General features: G+C 39.3%; 1 protein-coding gene across 8 annotated transcripts in view; it reads right to left on the bottom strand.

Moving 5' to 3' along the window:
* The window catches only part of Ca-beta (Calcium channel protein beta subunit), a 328,761-nt gene that overhangs the window by 41,401 nt on the left and 272,318 nt on the right, over window positions 1-15,042 (bottom strand). For all 8 annotated transcript variants that reach the window (XR_011900186.1, XM_019054128.2, XM_019054127.2 and 5 more), the window contains 2 exons: window positions 2,268-2,384; window positions 306-425 (listed from right to left, as the gene is read on the bottom strand). Coding sequence is in view for 7 of the 8 variants with exons in the window: in XM_019054128.2 (XP_018909673.1) it covers window positions 306-425; window positions 2,268-2,384 (237 nt within the window). In the remaining variant the exon portion in view is untranslated. The remainder of the gene's footprint in view (window positions 1-305; window positions 426-2,267; window positions 2,385-15,042) is intronic.

Here is a 15,042-nt window from a genome sequence, read left to right as displayed (position 1 = left end):
GTCATTCTTTTAAAAGTGCTTGAAGTTATATCATGAGTCGATTTAAGCAAAAAAAACGGGACATTATGGTCCGTTTTCCATACTTCGAATTTCGGATTTCGCTGACCAGGTTGTACCGACCCACGTCACAGGGTAAACAAACCTCAAGATGCAAACACCTCCTTTTTTCCTCTATGGTACTCTAATTGCGATAGTTTGGGGGGGGGGGGGGTGTAGTTAAATAGCACACTCTCCGGCTAGGCGTCAGATGTAGATGTAGGTATGGAGAGTGTGGGTGCGGATGGAGATAAAGGGATGGGGATTACCTTGATGTGGAGATAATCCTTGACGTCGAAGGAGATGGCGCTGCCGTGGATCGGCGAGTCGTCGTCAAGCTTCCCGTCGTAGCACACGTTCGTCCTCACCGCGAAAGCCACCGGCTTCAGCTGAAACACGTTTCCATTACCAATCAATCCAAAGCTTCGCACACGGGTCTCCTCCAAATGAATGATACGAATAATGAGGTTCTTTCATGCGTCACGGATTTGCGATTTAAGTAATTGCAGCTGATTCGACGGTTGCCATTTTGTCTGTCAGAGTGACGCGCGATATATCGCATCAGTTCGTCCCATAATTCCACCTACTTGTCATTTTTTCGAATTTTCGAAAAAAATGACAGGTTTGAAAATTCAACGCATTAAAAGCAGGGTTTTTTCGGAGGAAAAATATCGCATTCGAGTGCAGTTTCGATATCAGTATCGAATGCGATATTTTTCCTCTAAAAAAAACCTTGCCTTTATTACGTTGAATTTCTTTGTCAAATTTGGTACATGAATTCTTTGATCTCGAGACAACAGAATTGCGATCTCAAAATTCGAAAAAATGCCAAGTGGCTGAAATTATGGAACGAATTGATGTGATACATCGCACGTCGCTCTGACACAAAAAATGGCAACCGTCGAATCACCTTAATGTAAAAAGAGGGGTATCCTACCGTGCTAAGGAAGAATGCCGTAGGAACCTTTAAACGTTGCCAAGTTTCCTTCGATAAAAACCGAATTTACCAGACAAATTGTTAACATTTTCCTCCAAAATTTTTAGAATTTTTTTTTGCGCAATTCCATCTAAAATATCTGGAAATTTGAAGCAAAAATTTGCGTGAAAGTCGTCAAAAATACATATTTTATCACGGGAAATTTGGAAACTTTCGAATGTTTATACAGCATTTTTCCTTAGCACGGTATTACTAATAAGCGCCCGCCGTGAATTTCCCCAACTCTCGGGCTTTTAGCTCCTTGGGGGTCCGTATTTTACCGAATGCATCATGATTTGGTCATTTCTCATCTACTTTTCGGGTTTAGTAATAGCCTTGACGTGGATCTGACTCCCGATGTTGGCAAAAACTGCGAGTTTTGCGGGTTATAGGGTCAAGTGCCGAAAAATCCGCATTTTTCACCAAACTTGGCCCTCGGACTCATGTTTAGGTCAGTACTTGACCCGAGAAGAGGCCAAAAATGACCCATCACGATATTCTAGGAAACTAGCGAATCCTCTCCTTCATGTTAAGTTTCCGATGAGGCAAATTTGCAATTTGTCTACGCGGTCTGGTTATGCTGGCAACTGAGAAAAACTACCCGCAGACGTTGAAAACCCTCAATGGCCTTGACATGGGTCTGAGGGCCGATTTTGGCAAAAACTGCGAGTTTTGCGGGTTATAGGGTCAAGTGCCAAAAAATCCGCATTTTTCACCAAAGTTGGCCCTCAGACCCATGTTTAGGCCAGTACTAGACCCGAAAAGAGGCCAAAAATTACCCAAAACGATCTTTTAGGAAACTAGCGAATCCTATCCTTCATGTCAAGTTCAATGTCACAAAATAAGCAGATCGTGTGCTAATGTAGTGGATTTCAGATATTTATGATGTGCCCACCGTGATAATATCACTTGCGCACAACCGACCCATTCAGAAGCTGGGAGTCTTGCGCATAACGATGACCAAAGGACAAAACAACGCATCTCAGTTCGCGACGTTGTAGACTTCTTGTCAACCTCTATTTTTCTTTTGGAAACTAATCAGCCTCCTTAAATTTCCTTTTTTGCTAGTAGCATATTCTGGATAAATTCCAAGTTATGAAGTTGGCTTGCTTTTCATCGAAAAAATAGAATATGAGCGGAAATTTTGAAACATTGCGATGGAGATACGCGGTTCTGCACTTCGATCATGATAACTGCGAGATCAGAAACGCCAGTTTGTCAAAGAATATTTGAATAAAATAAATGAGCAACTTACCCTGGCCCTGTCAAGCTGACTTTTCGCTTGCCGCTCCTTCTCGCGGCGAATGGCTTCCTTCTCTTCGTCCAGGGAGAGCTCCGAAGATGGCTGTGAGTAATTTGAATCTGCTGAGCCCTGTCCAAACAAAAAATTTGCTCAAATAAGTTTCTCCACATGTAAATAAGTTACAAGTTTCTCGGTTGCTTGTATTTTCCCATGTATTTATTGTATAAACAAAGTGTATATTTCCATGTGGAAGCTCACTAAAAACTAATAAAAAAAAATTAAAAATAAAATAATATAAAATAAATAAATAAAAATGAGTTTCTCTCCCCTGCAAACTATTAAATATATGAAAGGAAATGCACAGGGTTATTAAAGAGCCCCGCTATGAACCTTTAACACATCGGGATAAAGACTTGAAATTTTGAGAACGCCCAAAAGTCAAAGGCGACTACTTTAGGGGCCCCTGAAAAGTTTTACGGAGTTATCTGGAGGGCAAAGGCACGGGCTCTCTTCCTTTAAAAAAAAAAAAAAAAAAAAAAAAAAGACCTCTTTTAGACATGCTCAGTGACGCCACGGGGGATTTTTTCACGTAGAAATAACTCACCTATACATGCACCTTTTGTGTTTACGCTCCTGTGAGCGTAAACAGTAAACACAGGAGTTGACTCATCAGGAAGAGTCTCTTCCTTTGTCAGCAGTATCCGCATTACTCGCTTATCTACTCTGCCTCACCGTTGATTGAGTTTTTAAATGATGTAACTATGCGGCCTCTGAGGCCACGCTAGGATGTAACGTTCTGCAATGAATGCGTTTCTCATTCGTCGATAGTCCTCGTCAAAAGACAATCTCAAGTAAGATAAGCGCATTACTCGTTAATCTACGCTGCTACACCGATGATCGGGTTTTTAAAGGATGCAACTATTCAGCCTCCGCGGCCGCACGCTCGAAAGTATCCTCCCACAATGAAGGCGTTTTTCATGCGCGTGCGAAACTATGCGCGTAACCCATAATTGCACAACGAGGACGCTCCCCATGCGTCGATAGTCCTCATCAAAGAACAATTGGATTGCATTTTGCAAAAAGGAACCAAAAGCATTGCCATGTTGCTAAGATTGTGCGACTTCACCCTTTGCAATAAAATTACTGTAATCATGCAAAAATATGGAATTTACATGGTAATTTTGGTCTTAAATTTACAGTTTGTAGCTTGTGAAATAGAAAATGTTTATAGATGACCAGGTTATTCTTCCAAGACAAGAGAAGTTGCACAATCTTAGCAACATTGCAATGATCTTGGTTCCTTTTTGCAAAATGCAGTCCCATTGGAAGCAACTGTATTACTCGCTAATCTACGCTGCCATACTGTTGATTGGGTTTTTAAATGATGCACCGATTCGGCCCATAAGGCTGTTCCCAAATAAAACATTGGTTAGAAAGAGGCGCCGCCAAAAGGCGCCTTCTTGTTTTAAAATTAAGCTTCTAAGGGTGATTTTTTATTTATGAAGGCGCTTGTTGTCCTCGTGTAAATACTTTTCATCCTCGTCTCTATTTCCCCAGTCCCTTTTATCCCTCTTTTTTCTCTTTCCTCCCGTGTTCTCTTTCGCTTATAACAGTCCTCCCTCTATTTTCTTTTTTCCTTTTTCTTCCTCCTTCCGTGTTTTACCATTGCCTTTTCTCTTCCCTCCTTCCTCTCTCCTTTCCTTCCTTTTCGGCGCTTTTGGCAAAACGGCACCTGGTTCTGTCGCTCCAAGCGCTCCATCCTTGCCTTGCCTTGCCACTGGATAATGGACACGAGTGAATAAAAAATTCAAACCTCTTGCTTACGGTAAACATGAATAAAATTATCAACGTGTAGGTCCGATCGGTCATCGAAAACAACTTACGTGTTCGGCAAAAATTGGAGGTTGGTTTCATACACATTTCCCTCCTCCTTCATCCTGCAAAATACCTTAATCTCGTCCAAAAAAAGCAGCACGAAAATGAAACTTTTTGACGACTTGGGCGCGCACCGTCGTATACGCGCAATGCATGAAGTATCCTGCGATCTTGTAAGGCGCTACTATGCCTTGCGCGCACCGTGCTGTTCGCGCAATGCATGAAGTATCCTGCGGTCTTGTAAGGCGCTACTATGCGTTTTGCACCAGCCCTGCGCCGCGCCGGCCGCACTGTGTTTGACGCGATTATTCAAACTTGCAGCGTCGGCGGTTTCCAACTTATGATTTCAATATTATTGTACAGTTTGTTGGAATTATTGTCATTTCAAATGAGGAAACTTTACGTAAAACCCAACTAATATTCTTCTCTTTATTTACATTTCTTATAAATAACTTTAAATAGACGCATGGAAGTGAAACGAGTTTTACTTGCAGGATTCTTCGTTGCTCAGCGATGTAATGGCGTGACCGTTCGGACAACATTTTGCTCTCGCCAGCACGCATCAGGCATATCCCTCTATTGTAAAATATATAAATGTTAGTTTAATGCTTGATTTGACTGGAAGTATTGTACATATATGGCTCCCCGTAAGTGGAAAGTGTGAATAGCAGTAGACGAAAAACGCCACTTTCTCACGTGCGAGGTGAATTCATAGAAAATTTTAAATCTTCTCATCGTGTTTTACGCAAAATTCTGATGACGCAACAAATATGGTGGTTTTAATTTCATGCACTGTCTAGTGGTCGATACTGTCGTTTGTAGTTAGGTAAAAACTCAGAGAGATGCACCTTCATTCATTTTTTTATGCAACACGCCCACCCTCTGATCACAAATATTTGCACTTTGGGGTATTTCTTGAACATCAAATTGTTGCTTTCATTTGCAAGAAACATGAAAAGGATGACTCCGTCAGTGCCCCTGGGCTATGTCTTATTTATACAAAAATTTGAATAAAAATATTTGAAAAAAATTACTCAGATAAAAATATAAAATTATCCCCACTTCCCCCCTATTTATTGATAAATTCAATTAATCATGTGTGTCGGCAGCACTGCACACTTTGCATATGCACGGAGAGTGCGTCAAGGCGGCAATCAACCACGCCCAATTTTATGGTTTCGCATCATTTCCGCCCTGGGCACCGCGCAGCGCACAGTGGATCGACCCAACGGGAGAGGTCGGACAAAATTTGGAAACTCTTTAAGTTTATAACTCCGTTTCAACAAAAATTCGAGGTTTTAAAAGCGGTTTAATTGGTTTTCTCGTGAAATTTTTTTCTATACGGACCCCTTAAAATTTAAAACGAGATGAAATAAACATCAAAATTTGCAGTTTTAGTCAAAAAGTCTATGTCCGACCTCTCTGATTCACTGTGCGGCGCCGCGCGTGGCCACAATCTGAAATTTAATTAAAACGAGCCCGACACGCTGCGAATCCGCGAAACCGTGCATCTGACCTATTCTGCCGTGCTAAGGAAGAACGCCGTATGAACATTCGAAAGTTGCCGAATTTCCTTCGATAAAATGTTCATTTTTGAGGAAAAGTTATGAATATTTTTCCTTGAAATTTTCAGAAACTGTAGGTGAAATTGCGAGCTAAAGTATGTGAAAAAATTGGAAAGCAAATATTAATAAATTTACCGGGAAATTCGTGTTTTATCAAAGGAAATTTGACAACGCCTGGAGGTTCATATGACGTTTTTCCATAGCACGGCAGCATTGAGAATCGACTTTTCGCCCGCAAATATCATCACCCGAACGATCTTGTTCGTAATCGATATTGTCAATAGATCAGGGGTCCCAGACAAAGTAGTACAGCCAAAATCCTTCCTTCCTTACATGTTTCTTCTTCAAAATTACATATATATGGACGAAAGAACCCATCCAAAGATGTAGAGCACCTGTTGTGTCGATGAAAAACGCCAAATGATAACAAAGGTGCTGCCAAATTTCCCCTGGTAAACAGTGAGTTTTCCACTTTGAATTTAGCAGAGAATTTTCTTCGTGGTTACCAAAGGGGGTCAAGCACTTTTTCAAAATTTTCCACCCGTCTCTCTCTCTCTTTCATGTTTCCCTAACTCTTCCCTTTATGAAATATCCGTAAGCAACCTATATCCTCCCTTTATAAATTACGTAAGACTGTTATAGCCATCCCTCGCCCCCCCCCCCTTTCATAAAATAACGAAAAAAGCTTGAAAAATAGCTGGAAATATATTTTTTTTGGAAAATGTAGGTATGTTTTTTTTTCAAAAAAAAGGGCAATAAAAGCTTGACACCCCCTCCCCCTCCTTCTTACTAAGACTCCACAAGGCAAGCGTCGATCTCTTTTCGGTCTTAAGAAGCTTCCGTGATACTTGAACCTCTCCTAAGTACCTGAAATAATTGATGGGTGACCTCCGCAATTTAGTTCGTCTTTTTTAAAAATTTCAAAGTAAAGATATCCATCAGTCCTCTTAAGTTCAATCACTGGAAAAAAATCCGCTTGGATCTAGAGTCCAGGCTCTTAAGAACATTGACAAGAAAATATACTCTTGATTCAATCCGATTTTTTCTTAAATCGAAGAGCCGAGCCTCTTGATTAGGGCGGATTTCCTTTTGTTTCAAGCATGAAGTCCGATTAAATCAAGAGTATTTTTTCTTGTCAATGTTTCTAAGATCCTGGACTCTAAATCCATGCAATTTTTTTTCTAGAGGATCGAAGGAGATGTAAGGATTAAACATGATGGTTTGGGAATTATGGTTGGTGAATCGAAGGCACTTTGGCAGCATTGGGAAACTCATACGGCGTTTTCCCTCAAAACGGGAGTTATGCCCTTCCGCCACTGATAAATCCTCCGTTTATTACGTCGAAGATGGTGGAAGTTACGGCTATCTGAATGTTTCTGCGAGCACCCTCGAATCTAATGTTCCGAGCGGAAATAGGCGTTCGTACAAGGCACGTAATGACTTGTTTTCGCTGTGGTTTTCCGAGAACATCGGGAGTAGGGACCAGTCGCGAGGGCTCTGACCCCAAAATTTTGGCAACTTGCCCGGCATCAACTTGCGCGGCAAAAGCTCCGATGGAGGGCTCGATTATTCCGACGGGTTGACAGCTACTTATCCTCTAATGACATCGTCCTGTCAGCCTCCTTCGTGGGAAAACCCCTGAAATCGAGGGTACTTGTGTCGAATTCGTATCTCTCTTCTTGCAAGGAGACCAGGTGATTGAGATAGGTCAAGAAATCTCAGGTAAACCACTCGGTCGTCGATTGATCGATTCATAATTGAGGCATTTTTCGGTGAAAGGGCGTATGAGACTTCCAATGCAGCTAAGATTGTACAAAGTAGTTCTCTAGTTGGGCCTAGAGTCCCTGTATACTGAGAATCAGGACAATGTGAATCTATTTCTGATTGGTTACCGTATTTTAGGTCTCCACGGTGCACTATGGTCCGAATAGCCGGTTTAAGCGGCATTAAATCAAACAAGTTGGTTTTTGCAATCGCTAGCGATAGCAATATTCGTCATGGGAACTTTTGCTTCTGGGATATGAAAATTTTAAGGTAGGTACAGTTCGTTTGTAGTATCTTCAGAATTGAAGAGGCTATGTAATTTTGTGTCGACATCTCTTTTTTAACATTTTTAATTTTTTTTCTTTGCATACAAGAAAGCTGTTATTTACCAATTATTTATTTTCGTTGGATTATGTATGGTTTTTGGAAGTTAACGCATTTAACTTTCAGTTTCGTTTTTTCGGCGTAAAGTATGATATTTTTACTCTACGCATATGCCCGAATACGCATCATAACGACGGTGAAACTACCAAACCACGTATCTCGTTTGCGGTGTTTAAAAATCTCCGCTCCCATTTTATTTTTTTGAAGTAGACCAAATCATATCATTCCTTGAAATTTTCACAGAATTTTCTCCGCACGAAGAGGAAAAATCACGGAAATTTTCAAGACTGGACGTTAAGTAGCTTTTCATTTAAAAAATAAAGTATGACAGGAAGTCTGCGACGTCGCAAACCGAGATACGTGGTTTGGTAGTTTCACCGTCGATAAGTGACCTATGTGCTTCCTAAGTTGCCATTTTTTTCATTCAAATAGATGTAACCGAAATGTTACATGTGTACTACCTATACTACTTTCATGTCATTGCTTTATTTATTTATTTACTTTTTGCGTAGGTATATATTGTTATTTTTTGCTGAATTTTGGAGAAAATATTGCTTTAAGAACGTGGAATGTAAATTAATTTTATTGAAAAAAGAAAATACCATCATTAATTTGGGCGAACAGAGAAAATATACATCAATATTTGGGTCAACATCTCCCTGATTATATAAAGGAAGAATATATTAGTATTTCTGTATCAAAAAACTTAGCTTTTGTCTTCAGAGATACGATGATTCTAGTCCCAGTCAATTTGTTTTATTGAAAAAACAAAAAAACAAAAAAATAAATAAAAAAAAAAAAAAACAACTGAAATGTTAGCATACTATTTTCATGTCTTTCTATTTGTATCAATAGGTACTTTTTGCTTAACTTACGAACGTTGAATGCAAATTAACTTTATTGAAAAAAGAAAATAACGTCATTAATTTGGGGGAACATCTGGCTGATTATATGAAGGAGGTATATTCCAGTATTTTTGTTTAACATATTAACTCACGAGAAAATGTTCGTACATTTATCATCTAGTATTAATTATTTTTTGATGATTGGTCTAAAACATTCAATACAACCATTAAAAATTATCTCCTATCGCCGGGTATCGAACTCCCGATCACCTATTGCCCGCACCTTATCAAAAATATGGGGCGCCTCAGTCGACTAGGCTATCACAGATCAGCGAATGGACGGGAAAAAAATAGCATTTAAAAGACTCGGACGATGGGCGGGACTTATCACAAGAGTTGTCCTTGAGCGATTCGGCGATTCGCGTCTTCGTAGCTTCTGGAGAAACGAGCTAAGCGCCTTTCTCTGTGAGACATTGTTTGCCTATGCTATCATGTGTCTCAAGGTTCATATCAGCAGGCATTTGCCATCGCGGCAGTAAGCTGAGGCAATATTTCTGTATTCATGGAATAAATCAATCAATCGAGTTCCGATTTTGGCTCATATATCCGTAACGGGTCCTCCAGAGCAGTTTTCCACCTTGCACAATAGTTATAATTTCTTTATTTCTATTTGTAAAATTTGAGGTGGGATAATGGCGGCTTCTCAAGAGCAACGAGGTAGGCGATCTTTTGCACCAACGAACAGAAAACTGATGGCGAAAAATAACCAATCAGAACCTCCCAAAAAAAAGAATTTGCCTAAAAACGGAACTTCGTGGATCTGCGCAGATTTGCCAGTCAGACGGGACATCTCAAGGTGGAAAAAAACTCGCTGAAAGCGAATTTTAGCAATCAACACAACTTGACGTAGAGACATGATTGGCTAAAAAATACAACGGTTTTTGATACATCGGAAAATCAACCAAAAATCGGAGACTGGGCGAAACGCTCAAGGTCGCAGAGGTATAGGGAATCCCATAGCGAAAGCAACGGAACGATTGTAATATCATGGGGAACTCCGTTCTCATGACAATACGTATGTTTAAACCTCGCAACATGAGTTTTCAGGGGTTTTTAGGGTCGCTGAGTGCAAAAATGCTAATATCCTTCAGGAGAAATCCATTTTTAACATTTTTATACTTTATATAACTGTGGTAATAATTTGTTCAGAAACCTTAAATTGAGGCTGGTAATCCAAGATGAAGCGGTGGATCAGTTGGCATCGCATCTCACTTATCTTCTTGATGTCCCGGGTTCGATTCTCGGTAGAATTTTTTTTTTTTTATAAGTTTAAAAATTAATTTTACATTGGATGGACTATAAGAAGCTAAAAGTAGAGCCTCGTCAAACACTACTATCAAGGGAACTTGAAAAAGACAGCTCAGGATAATACTTACTACGTTTCATGGCTCCAGAGGCCTACTTTCAAGTCCCACCGATCGCCGTTTGAACTTGTTTTCGTTCTGCCAAGCGAAACTTAAGCTTAAATATATCCATTTTGATAGATTATTTGTTTGAAACATGGGTAAACGTAAAAAAAAAACGTTTACGGGACCTCAAAGTGGCTTCCTAAGACAATTTCATTGCTCGGGAGCCTTACTTTCAAGTCCCACCGATCAACCGTTTAGACTTGTTTTCGTCTGCCAAGCTAAACTTATGCTAACATATATCTACACTGATAGATTATATGTTTGAAACACTTAAAACGTCAAAAAAAAAACTTTTACGGGGCCTCAAAGTAGCCTCCCGAGGCGATTCTTTGCTGTTCTTGAGCACAAAGTTTCAATTGGTCCCGATCAACCCCATCAACTCGTATTATTCTGCCTGGGCAGATTTAGGCTCTAATGCATTCGATTTGCTAGAATATGACAATGGAACATGATAAAAGTCATCGTCAATGGCATATGATAGCTAATTGTAGTAAGTGATAAGAAACGCGAAAACGTCATTTTTCATGAGAAATAACTTGAGGCTATGGTGGACTATGGTTCTGCCACTCAGACTAAAAGGTAGTATAGAGTCATGACAATAACTTCCGAGTAAAATTACGAGGTGCTCAGAGGTGCAAAAGATATTTTTTGGGTCCTACTTTTGCGATTTTATTGAAAAAAGTGACTATGTCTAAGGGTTAATCTAGAACATTAGATATGATGAAAAAGAACAATTTCAGCATGAAACATCTTAAACTTATCTTGTATTTTGTGAATCAAGTGCCCAAACACTTTCAGGTACGGTGAAACGACGAAAACAAGCCCTTAAACACAGCACTGCCGCTCGGTAACTGGAATCGCACTCATAAAGTGCTCCGCGCGCCGCACTTCCCAGGCTTGTCACATCTTTATTAGTGCTTTAATCGAAGTGAAATTTTACAGGAGTCTTCTCTACAGTATGTACTATCGATCTACCTCTTAAAATCTAACTTTTTCCAAACTTCACTTTTTCGATTTATTGCCGCTTAAACCGGCTATTCGGACCATAGTGCGGTGTCGCAACACAGATTAGTCCAGATCGCTAACATCGGCGGAGGAGCGTGAGTAGTTTTGTGAGCGCCATTGGCGGGAAAATCCATGGGCATTTAAAACTAGGAACCAAAACTGAAATTTTGGCTATTTTCAGCAGATTTTCGGCGGGAGAATACTTCTTTTTCAGATTTTTGTGGGATGAAACGTTCCGAAGAATTCAAGAATTAGTTTCTCAGTATTTATGTGGTTCAATATTTCCAGATTAAATAATTAAGGTGGAAATAAATAAAGAAGGAGAATTAATTAAAATACGAGTAAACAAGGCTAAAAATTATTGAAACACTAAAAGGTAAGACGTTTCGAGCTGCTTCCAGCTCATTTTCAGCTGCAAAAACACATAAAAACAAGTAAAAAATTGAGTGGCGACCTGACCTCAGCCGTTATCACGTAACCACTCATAATAACGGCTGGGGTCAGGTCGCCACTCAATTTTTTACTTGTTTTCATGTGTTTTTGCAGCTGAAAATGAGCTGGTAGCAGCTCGAAACGTCCTGCCTTTAAGTGTTTCAATAATTTTCAGCCTTGTTTACCCGTATTTTAATTAATTCTCCTTCTTTATTCGTATAATCGGGCTATGTTTTTGTGCTTTATCGGTGGAAATAAACAAATCAGAGTTCATCAGTATACTGAGTAGATAACATTATTGAAAAAATTTGCAGATTATAATATATCATATTTTTGAAGTTTAAAGCCTTAGAAACCGAAAATTAAAGCAAAATCCTGCCAAAATGAGACTTTTGGTTCCTAGTTTTGAATTCCCGCCAGGCCCCCATGAGAGCAGTTAATTGCTACCAACTGTTGTAAGAATATTGGAACAGAATACTTAGCATAACAGTACTTGATAAAATCTTATTTGATCAAAAACCATTATTACACATTACTATTTATACTTTTTTCAAGCTTTATAATCAGATTCAATAGGAAATTTCTCTCGATCCGGTCAAGTTCTTTCACTACTGGTAGTGCCATCAATTTTCTAAAGTTGCCTAACCTGTAGCAAAAATTACTCACGCTTCTGAAGCATTGGCTAGATTGGATGTTAGCGATCTGGACTAATCTGTGTGTCGCAAACGGGAATAAAGATTCCATTTTCATCAATTGCAAAGATTATAATCTGGAATGGACCGAGAAAGTAAGGGTTCGACAAGGAACAAACGCGGAATGAGAGAAAGAACGGAGAAAGAAATTTGAGAATGGGCCGATCAAAGATTACGAAAAACGTTCAATTTGTGTAATCTTTATTCCCGTTTGTGACTCCATGCGGGGGTGTTGTCTTGACTTTCAGTATAAAGGGACTCTAGTTGGGCCGCGTTAAGCGGAAAGGAACCGAGCCACATCAGCGATTGTCAAATTTAACCGGGCAAATTAATTTTTTACAAGAGGACCTTTCTGCGGATGTTTTTGAAAATTGAAAGGGATTTTCTTTGTACTACGCAGAAAATTCAGTGAAATTTGCACAAAAATACGTACAATCGTTTTCATGTAAAAAATTAAACCGCCCTATAGAATTTGGCAACAGCTGATGTGGTTTGGCTCCTTTCTGCGTAACGCAGTCCAGTTGTAAGTAACTTATCCCACAATTCTGCTTCGAATTTTTCCTTGAGGCTGCTCCGAGTTCTTCCTCACTATTGTAAGGAAGTAAGTTGACTGTGAATGAATTCTATCTGCCGCAAAAGCTATACCAAATTGCACCATCTTAGGAGCATTGTACTAGGCTCATACGCCCTTCTACCGGAAAATGTCTCAAATAGCGAGTTAAATTGTAAGAATAATTTTTTTTATTTTTTTTTCTCTTTTTAAAAAAAAAAAATCCTGTAAGTGATATTGTATTTAAGTGAGCCAGGTAAAAAAAAAAACAATATATTTGAGAGACCCCGCACTGAACCATCTAAAAGACGCCAGGACAATTGGAAGAAAACATTGACAAAGCTTTAGCTAGTCTGAAACGTGAAACATTTTCACGGTAACCGTTGGGCGCTCAATTCTGAAGATAAATTTTCACATTTTAGATATATAATTGATGATAAATTAGTATCGTCGTTTTCCGAAATAAGTCAGGCCTCATCAATGCGTGGATCTAAATGTAATGTCACAACTAATATGCCGTGTTGAGGAGGGGCACGATATGGGCATTCGCCTGCTGCCAAATTTCCCTTGGAAAAATATTTATTTTCGAAGCGAATTAAAAATATATTTTCCTCAAATTTTCAGTTGTTCTCGATTAAAGTTAAAAAAAAAATTCCGAAAAAATGGGAGGAAATTATTCATAGATTGACTTTAAAACGGTTGTATAATGTATATAAACAGGCAACGGGTGAAGGGCCATACGCCATACGTTCTTTCCTCTCAGCACGGCAGAGCTACCATGCGTATTGTTAACGTCACATTTCGTAGTGTATTTGACGGAAGAACATGACTACATTTCAGGGTAGCAAAATTGCCACTCGCCTGTTGTAAACTTCAGCTAGTACAAAAAGATGAGTTATTTTATAATAGAAAAGGGCTCAAAAATCAAGGTGACCGCATATGGGAACAGTCTGAAATACACTCCTAACTTGACATTCTGCGTTAGAATCGCGTACTTTTTAAAGCCTCTAGGCTTCAAAAACGATACTATGGGACAGGTGAACATTTCGCAAGAAAAGTCGTCCCATCCAACATTTGCGCTTTAGGATGCTATGCAATATTCAACATACCTGACACTTCGACACGCAAAACGCGAGGTAGCAACATGTGGTTTTTATCAATGCAAAGAAAATATAAAAATAAATATAATTTATATAAAACCGGTTTATATAAAATCCCGTCTCGTTAAGTGTGTTTTGGCGGGTTGGCGTCAACCATGTTGAATATTTCGTAGCATCTTGTAGTGCGCAAGGGTTGGATGGAACGACTTTCCTACAAAATGTTCACCTGTGCCGTCTTATCGTTTTTGAAGCCAAATGCTTAAAAAAGCGGATATTTCTTACGTAGATTGTGGAGTTAGGAGTGTATTTCAGACTTACTCCATGCGTTCATCGTGATTTTTGAGCCGGTTCCTACAAGAAGGTACCCTTCTTCTTGCTGCAGCTGAAGGTCGCAACAGGCCCACTGCATTGTTACCAGGAGACTTTTGGGGATTTTTCACTGCAAATCTCACTGATATTTCTTCTGCTCACACGTAAAAATCGGCAAAATTTAGGACAGAAATTGCTGCGTATAATTATTCTTATTAAGAATTTGATTGTTTCAGCCAACTGTGTAAACCCTGAATGAAATTACGTTCCTTCTGCTTATAAAACGACGTTTTCTGTAATATTATTTAGGTTTCGCCATTCTTCTATGCAACTTTTCATGGAGAACAACAATAGTTGACAACGAGGGAAACAATCGAAAACAAGTCGATTATTGCTAGTATAAGCAGAAAAGAGATGGTATTTTCAAGGTAACACTTTTCAAAACGCGTCAACCCGAGAACACCTCAACTGTACAAGAAAATCTACAATCCGTTTCATTTCACATTTGAATCCACCCATGTAAAAACCCCGTAAAGAATTGATTCTTGAGTCTTGAGCTTAGTAAGAAGAGCTTTACTATAGGGCTCATCAGTTCACTGAAATGTTCGATTCATTCACAGCAGCTCACTTTTGATCACCGTACCTATTTGATAAAAGTCAATATTAACTTAAAGGAGTCGGGTAGTGGTCGGTGGTTGGTTCGTTAATGTTGATGTCATCCGTTTTTTCTTCGGATAATGTCGTCATTATCCAAAAAACCTAATTATTTTTGACCCACATCCGGGTGTTGTTAACAT

Source organism: Bemisia tabaci, chromosome 1 (assembly GCF_918797505.1).
Source record: "Bemisia tabaci chromosome 1, PGI_BMITA_v3".
NCBI lineage: Eukaryota > Metazoa > Arthropoda > Insecta > Hemiptera > Aleyrodidae > Bemisia > Bemisia tabaci.
Note: the sequence above shows the minus strand (reverse complement) of the source record. Positions and strands in the feature narration are given on the sequence as shown.